The 8905-nt window shown below is 40.8% G+C and overlaps 2 protein-coding genes across 2 annotated transcripts in view; one reads left to right on the top strand and one right to left on the bottom strand.

The window, feature by feature from the left end:
* Positions 1-2268, bottom strand: part of LOC131471061 (coiled-coil domain-containing protein 127-like) — a gene marked incomplete in the record, with an annotated part of 3030 nt that extends 762 nt beyond the window's left edge. Inside the window, 5 exon segments of the mRNA XM_058647298.1 lie at positions 1-104; positions 106-253; positions 365-614; positions 1071-1205; positions 2088-2268. Of these exon segments, the coding sequence (XP_058503281.1) occupies positions 1-104; positions 106-253; positions 365-614; positions 1071-1200 (632 nt within the window).
* Positions 2269-2350: 82 nt separating this feature from the next.
* On the top strand, positions 2351-8905 carry sdha (succinate dehydrogenase complex, subunit A, flavoprotein (Fp)). Its single transcript, XM_058647295.1, has 15 exons — positions 2351-2481; positions 3103-3186; positions 3709-3870; positions 4055-4198; positions 4662-4826; positions 4936-5084; positions 5210-5334; positions 5688-5856; positions 6311-6506; positions 6605-6776; positions 6923-7041; positions 7171-7282; positions 7399-7529; positions 7734-7847; positions 7944-8905. The coding sequence occupies exons 1-15, from the start codon at positions 2419-2421 to the stop codon at positions 8028-8030; spliced, it is 1992 nt and encodes a 663-aa protein (XP_058503278.1). The 5' UTR covers positions 2351-2418; the 3' UTR covers positions 8031-8905.

Raw genomic sequence — 8905 nt, 5'->3', positions numbered from 1 at the left:
TCTAGATCTACTTCTGCTGCAATAGGGTCTTTAACAACCTTGAGAAGCATATTCCTCTCCATCTCCCGCCGCTGTTTTTGAGGCTGAATGCGGGAACAGTAGGCCATTCTGGCGTTCAACAAGCTGACCCTCTAACTCCTTTAGCTTTGCCAAGGCTCGCTGATACCAGTCTTGCTCTCGCTCCAGGGCACGATGCAGAACAGTGCCTGCAGCACCGGGACTTCACCTGCCTTTGCTTCTCTTCCTCCAAAGTCTCTCTTTCCATATACATAGTACATGTCATGGAGAGAAAAAAATGGAAAAATTGAGTTATGAGAGGTGGATAACTATAGAAAATGCTGGTTGGTTGGAAGCAAGACAAGACTTAACCTGTTGTAGTTGTTTCCGTTCTTTCATCAGCTGCTGGTTTTGAGAGATTATGGCCTCCCTGTAGCCTGTCACCCTCTGGCTCTCCTTTTCTAACTGTAGCTCTAGTGTAGCAACAGTTTTGCTCCTCTCGGTCAGTGTCTCCCGGTATTGTGCCTCCATTTCATTTTTTATTTTGGTCACATCCTTGTCATACTGAGCTCTGACATTCTGGATCTCCCTCTGAGACTCCCTGGTCCAGATCCAACCTAATGGGGTGGTGGTAGATAAGACAAGGAAATGAGCTCCTTAAATAAATGACACTGACTTTAATGAAGTACAGGATATATAAAAAGGTTTCCAGTGAACTTGTTGCATTGTAAAAATCCAGTGGGTTAAAGACTTTTTAACTGGAATTTACAAAACCTCCAGATGAATATATAGGCATTATTTTTATTCACATAGGGCAACCAAAACAAATACCATCTGAATTTGTTCTTTAAAATCGGCAAGATTATATGAGTTTATCATGTTCAGATTAAAAATTAACTGAATTTGGTGGTATGCTTCCATATACTTTAATATTTTTGTGTTTTTATTAAACAACATTTTTTAAAGTGTCTGACACAATTTAAGCATTCTTTGCATAATCTATAACTTACACAACATCTGTTATCTTATCCACACACAAAAAAGGTGTAGATGCATCTACTTGTGTAACTCACGAAATGCAGCCAGTCCCAGCATAGGGACCAGCAGCGCATAGTTCCATTGGTTGCCATCACCAGCCCCTGCCCCTCTTCCTCTAGCGTGTGGTTGGATGTTCCATCTGGGTGGGTCATTCAAGTTGTTCATGGAGGCTGTTGTCATTCATACACACAGAGAACATTTTCAGTACAGTGATAGTGCTCATATTTAAATGTACATTGTGTGTGAAAGATGATAAATATTCAGAAACTATAACACAGTCTGAATGGTGCTTCTGAAATAACAGTCTTCTCATTCTTCTCATCATTCTCATTTATACCAAGTATCACCTGAAAAATATTGAGCTCTTGAAGTAACACCATTATCAACAATGCTACAGACTTTTCACAAGAGGCAGATTTATTCCCAATAAGATAATTTGCCCGCTCATCATCGTCTTCTTCCTCACATATACTTCAGACACTGGTATAGTGAAATTAGATTAAGATAGAGCGAGCGATAAGGTGACTCTAATTATTATTATTATTTAATTCATCATTATTTTGTGTTTACGCACTCCAGTCAAAATTCCCCAGCTCCACTCTGATCACATACCCTGGTAGAACAGTATTTCTGATGTTCCCGCAAGTACTACCAGAGGAAGCTCGCGTACCACATTTTGAGAACCATGGATATAGAAATAGAACAATGTACTTATGTTGTAAATATGTTATATTGGGATGGTGTGAGAGAGGCCTTCAGGGATGATTTTGTAAGCACACACTAGAAGTGGACATGTAACAGTTAGCTTGTTTGCACTGATTAAAGCGCTGTGTCAGGTTCCAACATCAAATCAGTCAGTCGTGAGCTGAAAGTTTGACAGCTCCTGCTAACCACAATAATGCTAGCTATGAGCTAACATGCTAGCTAACGTTTCCCTTGCTAGGTCATGCTCACAGTATTATTCCATATTGACATAGCGTGGAGAATGACAGCGCTGTAAAGCCGACACCATGTCAGTGTACGTCTAGTAAATATATGGAGCTGTGTCTCACCTTGAAATACGAGTCTAGGTCAGTTGTATTCCTCCTCGCTCAGCTTATACAATTTCAACGCTTTAGCAGTCCAGCTACACCAACCGAGGGCGATTCATGTGAATCCTGCTATATAAAAAACACATTATCTGCGAATATTAAAGTAATTTAACGTTTGTTTGGATTTATTATTTACTTATAATGCGCGGTGTGTATACTAGAAAACACTTCAACATCATTTAAGTTAAAAATAATTGTGTGTGACATAAGAGACACCCCTACTGTTAAGGAGTGGTATTGTCCGATGCAGGCGAATATCATTCCTCCTTAGTACTTCCTCTGAAGTGACAACATGGCGAGTGTTCGTGCTGCATCCCGTATTCTCTCCCGGAGGGCATTAACTAAAACAAAAGCAGTGAGTTGTTTTTTCTAAATTTTAAGCATTTAAATCATCTATACGCGCTCCTTTTTGTGTACTGCTAAAACCTTTTAAAGGTTGACCGCTGAAGGTTGAACGATGATGTGTTTTCAGCTTTCGTAACCGGCACTCTAGGGTTTCGTAACTTGTGCAGCTGTGGGTGTTTCAATGTGACACCATGGGAAAAAAATGCTAATTGACTTTATTTCATAGTCGAACAAAGGCGTTCTATGTTCTTTAACCAATTTGGTTTGCTTCACGTTAAATATTGCAAGTAACGTTTTTAGTGAAATGTCAACATAGGAGGCTGTACGTTAACATTTGTTTACCACAGTCACCTCGGTTGCCCTTGTGGATAACAACTACTGCTGCTGTTGTGAACGAGCAGTATAACGTATCTTTAATGGCAACTTTCGGTTAGTGTAGTTGATAATAATGATGATAATAAACTATTAAAAACCCATAAAAATCGCAAAGCAATACATGATTTAGTACGCCTTTAATAACGTAACTGACGTAACAGATAACGTAACAAATGCAGTCTGTGTTTTCTCCAGGTAATTTGCCTTTTTTTATGATCTTATTCACTCCACTTTTGTTGTTGTTTTTTTCTTCCAGCTACCAGCTGCTGCAGTCCAGTGCTCCAGGAATTTTCACTTCTCCATCTATGGCAAGAAGAATAATGCCAAAGTATCAGATGATGTGAGCGTCATTAAAGCTGTATTTGATGCATGATAGGATATAGGTTGTTTGGAGGCACTTGAATAAGTAAAGTCTTTGAAGTGTTGCATGATGGGATTGCATGAAATCGGCTACCAGAGCTCTTTTATGCAGAGGGGGGGGCTATATATCTGGACACTGTCTGTCCATAGATGTTGTTGTGGAGATTCTCCATCAGCTCCCAACTATTATTATATTATTGTATGACCTGTTTTTCATTATCCCAGAATGAACCTTTTATTCTAAATCGGGAGCTTGGTCAGAAGACCACTATGTATCTACAGAAGACCACTATGTGTTTACAATTGCCTACAGTGGGCAAATAAATATCAATTGAGTTTTGACGCTAATTAAAGCTACATGGGATACCACCCGTTCCGGGGATTGATTTCATCAAATGTGAACCACCATTTCTGGGGAATGTCTGGGCCCAGATGTCTGATATAGCTTGAAAATGACTTATAATGAAGAATTACAATATTGTCTCTCCCTCTTTGTATGCAGATCTCTACCCAGTACCCAGTTGTGGATCATGAGTTTGATGCTGTGGTGGTAGGAGCTGGAGGGGCAGGTCTTAGAGCCGCTTTCGGCCTGTCAGAGGCTGGCTTCAATACTGCCTGTGTTACCAAGCTCTTCCCTACCAGGTCTCATACTGTCGCTGCACAGGTACAGTTACAAGTTTAATTTAAGTTTGTCTGCATAGTTTTGGAAGACACAAATCTTTCTGCCAAAGTGGAATTAATACAAAACTTTGTTTTAAGGCTTCAACTGTAAAACAGTCTGTGTTGAGAACACTGAACAGGACCATTTCTTCTTTTATTGAATTGGTGGATGTTGACTTGTTTTGAAGGGTGGGATCAATGCAGCTCTGGGGAACATGGAGCAGGACGACTGGAGGTGGCATTTCTATGACACAGTGAAAGGATCTGATTGGCTGGGGGACCAGGATGCTATTCATTACATGACCGAGCAGGCACCTGCAGCCGTAGTGGAGGTAAGTTATCTCGTACTGTAGATGCACAATAATGACATTAGCTGGTAAATACTGGGGTAATATATTTGAATAAGTAAATCAGAATATACATGATACTATTATGGAGTATACCTCATAGAAATCATCTGGATTATCAGATTTCCTCCCACTGAATAGTCAGTAAATATCAACAGGTAACAGTGTAGTATATACAGCATTTTTCTTCAATAACTTCACTAGAACTGCCTTTAAAAGATGCATATTCATGATTTGTCTAAAGTAAAAAGGCATATTGTTTTCTGATTGTTAAAAGCAAAATTGATTTATTTATTTGATACTAAAGATAAAACAGTTAGTTCATTATAAATATGTGTTTCCTAGTTTTGTTAAGGTCTAGAATGGACTGAATCAAACTGAAGACTCGATGTCAACTCTCTAGATCAGAATCAGACATCAGAGTTCATATTGCTTCTTCCTTTTGCAGCTGGAGAACTTTGGCATGCCTTTCAGCCGCACTGAAGAAGGGAAGATCTATCAGAGGGCCTTTGGAGGTCAGAGTCTTAAGTACGGAAAAGGTGGCCAGGCTCACCGCTGCTGCTGTGTAGCAGACAGGACAGGGCACTCACTGCTGCATACACTTTATGGACGGGTGAGTCCTTTCTCACTGTCATTTTATATTTAAAATAATCATTTTGATTCTATCCATTAACAATTAAAATGCACTACATTTGTATCTCTGCCCTCTATTGTCTGTTCAGTCACTAAGGTATGACACCAGCTACTTTGTGGAGTACTTTGCCCTGGACCTGCTCATGGAAAATGGAGAGTGTAAAGGAGTGATTGCTCTATGCATGGAGGACGGATCTATTCACCGCTTCAGAGCTCAGAATACTGTCATTGCTACTGGGTAGGCCACTTTCTTGTTGTTCTCTTCAACAAAATATAACAAATATACATATGTTATTGACTATTGTTATGTACATCTTGAACCATGTTTCCTTGTTCATTAAACAAAGACCCGTTTTCTTCCAGGGGTTACGGAAGAACCTATTTCAGCTGCACATCTGCCCACACCAGTACAGGAGATGGAAATGCAATGGTGACCAGAGCTGGCCTGCCTTGCCAGGATCTGGAGTTTGTACAGTTCCATCCCACTGGTGAGGAAAAAGAAAAACAATAAACCTACGTTGCAAAGTAATTCTGTAGTTGAATCCTTAAAATAGCTAAAAAGCTATTATATCATTCTTTATTTTTTCAGTTATTGTTATTGCAAAGAGAACTCTTTGACATTTAACCACTCTTGCAACATTTTGATCAAACTGCCTGTTTAATGCCAAGTTTAATTTACCATGGTAACCAGGAGGAATAATGTGTGCCCACTTAATCCCAAAGACAAATTTAGTGAACTCTAACACAGGTGTGAACATCCATGTGATTTCAGCCTTCTTGCATGATGTGTAGTGAAATGTGAGCAGGACAGATGGTGGTTTTAACACAACAATCTGTACAGGGATCTACGGAGCTGGTTGCCTGATCACAGAGGGTTGCCGTGGTGAAGGTGGGATCCTGATCAATAGTGAGGGAGAACGCTTCATGGAGCGCTATGCACCCAACGCCAAAGACCTGGCCTCCAGAGACGTTGTGTCCCGCTCCATGACCATAGAGATCAGAGAGGGCAGGTATGAAATTAAAAATGTTGAGAGTTTTTAAATGTCTTATTAAAGTTATTTTGCTTGAGGAAGATGGAAAAGTCGACAAATCAAATAAAAGCTAGATCTGAATTGGTGCAATGGAGACAGTTTTATCAAATGAAAGCGTACGCTTAGAAATCGTGGGATTGAAGTCTCAGGTGCCACTTCTGCAATTCCAGAGAAGAGGAGTATTTGGACTGATGAGGAAACCACAACATTCCAGAAAAATGCAAACCTATATCCGCCGCTATTGGTGCTCTTTATTCACATCATCAAGTAGTGCCTTGATATCCTTTTGTGGTGACACAGACTTTGGTGCTATCTCAGTGGAGTAACTCCCAGCGTTAGCTTCAGAGCAGTTGATGGAACCACACATTACTGGGCATTTATGATGATGCTGCTGCTGCTGTTGCTAATGTCTTTCTTGTCGTTATTCCTTTAGGGGTGTCGGTCCCGACAAAGACCACGTGTACCTGCAGCTTCACCACCTGCCTCCTCAGCAGCTGGCCTCACGACTGCCTGGCATCTCGGAAACCGCCATGATCTTCGCTGGAGTTGACGTCACTAAGGAGCCCATTCCTGTCCTGCCCACTGTTCACTATAACATGGGTGGAACCCCCACAAACTACAAGGGTCAGGTAGGTTACGTTTGTCCCCTTGTACTGTACGGATCCTCATATTTTTATCTCCTCACCTGTTAGCTACTTTGCTATAAAGTGACACACTTCCCTAACAGGTGATTACACACTCTAATGGAAAAGACAAGGTGGTTCCTGGTCTTTATGCCTGTGGTGAGGCAGCTTGTGCCAGTGTCCACGGTGCAAACAGACTGGGTGCCAACTCCCTGCTGGATCTGGTTGTGTTCGGCAGAGCCTGCGCCCTCACTATTGCAGAGGAACACAAACCTGGTGAGGAACATTGAAAATATCCTTTTACATTTCCTCAGCGTATTTAGATGTAGAGATGAACTTGACAGTTTATCTCAACAGTTGAAAATGTTGAAATTGTGCCACTGATTTTATCTGCTGACACAGGTGTTTTGTTTTTCCTTTAGGAGAGAAACTGTCCCCTCTGAAGTCAAATGCAGGAGAGGAGTCTGTTGCAAACCTGGACAAGCTTCGGTTTGCCAACGGAAACCTTAGAACCTCTGAGATCAGGCTCAACATGCAGAAGGTAAACACGCAAGGCCAAACAAACATCACAGTTTCTCATGGCTGGTGTAGATCTAGTGTCTTCTTCTCTTAGGCCTTAAAAAGTTGCCAGGTGTAGAAATATGATGTGTTTTTCTTCTTCTCTATTCAGACCATGCAGGCTCATGCTGCAGTGTTCCGTACTGGCTCTGTTCTGAAGGAGGGATGTGATAAGATGGATGCCATTTATCAGACTATGGATGACCTCAAGACCTTTGACAGAGGTACTAGACCAAACTTGTTTTACACTTCCACGTGTTCTGATCTGAAAAACCGTTTCAGGAGTCACGGCAGGTTACAAAATAAATTAAAAAAAATTCACTTCCTTCGTCTCGTCCAGGCATCGTGTGGAACACGGATCTGGTTGAAACCTTGGAGCTGCAGAATCTGATGCTGAATGCTGTTCAGACCATCCATAGTGCTGAGCAGAGAAAGGAGAGCAGGGGAGCTCACGCTAGAGAAGACTTCAAGGTTAGTTTGAACTATGTTAACAAACTGTCAGTGCCAGTGTTCTCTTCTCATGTTTTATCATTTTAAATAAACCATGCTCTGTTCTGCTGTAATTTTATCTAGCTCTTACTTTGTATCTATAGAGTAGAACCAGTAAGTGTAACTTCTCATCTTTGGTTACAGTTACTCCTCTGTCTGACATGATGTATTTTAACCAAATTCCAGGACCGTGTTGATGAGTATGACTACTCAAAGCCTGTGCAGGGTCAGGAGAAGAAGCCATTCGAACAGCATTGGAGGAAACACACTATGTCCTATGTGGACCCAAAGACTGGCAAGGTACAAACCCCCCCCCCAAGTGTGTTCTCTGACTTTAAAAAGGGTAATTGCGTCTGTCATATTAATATATACCTTTTTATATTTGTCCAATCACAGGTAACTCTGGAATACCGTCCTGTAATCGACACCTCCCTGGATGAACAGGACTGCGCTCACGTCCCTCCTGCAATTCGCTCTTACTAAAAAAAAAAAGAGAGAGAGAAAAGTCTTCCTCTCCATCTCCTCTTCTTCATTAGTGAATTCTAATTTTTCTGTTCAAAAAACATGTAAATCCTGCAAAAGAAATGCCATTTTGGGACAGATTCTGCTTTTGGTTGCACATATGTATGCATTGAGAATAGTTAAATACAGCATTGTCTTGTCAACTTCATCCTTCTGTGTCCCTTTTTCTGCTCCTCTCCTTTTGTCTGGGTGTAATCTGTGTGCAGCATATAATGCCAACATGCTATGTCAGCTGGTTTTGTGTATTTATCATAAAACACTCCAGACGAGTGGCTGACAAGAGTTTTCAGCCTCCAGGTCATGATCCCGTAGTGAAAACGATTAGAATGAAGTATGTAAATATTGCCTAAATGTACAATAAACATGGCACGTGATACTGTATGTATATGTTTAAGTAATAACTAGTCTTTTCTCACTCACTATGGCCTTCAGTGTTATATACGTACTTACGTGGTCCAAATCGTAAAATACAACAGTTGATTGGTGTTAATCAGCTTAAGCTCTGCTGTTGTTCTTGCAAACCAAATTAAGCATTTTGAATCTATTGTAGCCATGTGGTGTTGATACAGTAACATCTCTATACATTTCATTTTTCTTGTCTTTCTGGTAGTTAAAATTCAGTCATGTGCTTGGAGCTGTTAAAATTATGTGTGTTTTTTCTCGGGGTGAACTGAATAATTCCAAACATCAGTTCCAGCTCAAAATGAGCGATGTAATATGAGCAGTTTCCTTATACTGTATGATACATCCTGCACGTCCACTGCAACCACATGCTGCGCTTCCTGTACTCACCCCTCACTATTTCACCACTTTCAAGAATAAATGAGTTGAATTTC

The sequence above is a fragment of the Solea solea genome, chromosome 13 (genome assembly GCF_958295425.1).
Source record: "Solea solea chromosome 13, fSolSol10.1, whole genome shotgun sequence".
NCBI classification, from domain to species: domain Eukaryota; kingdom Metazoa; phylum Chordata; class Actinopteri; order Pleuronectiformes; family Soleidae; genus Solea; species Solea solea.
The sequence above is the reverse complement of the archived record's forward strand: the minus strand, read 5'-3'. Positions and strand labels throughout refer to the sequence as shown.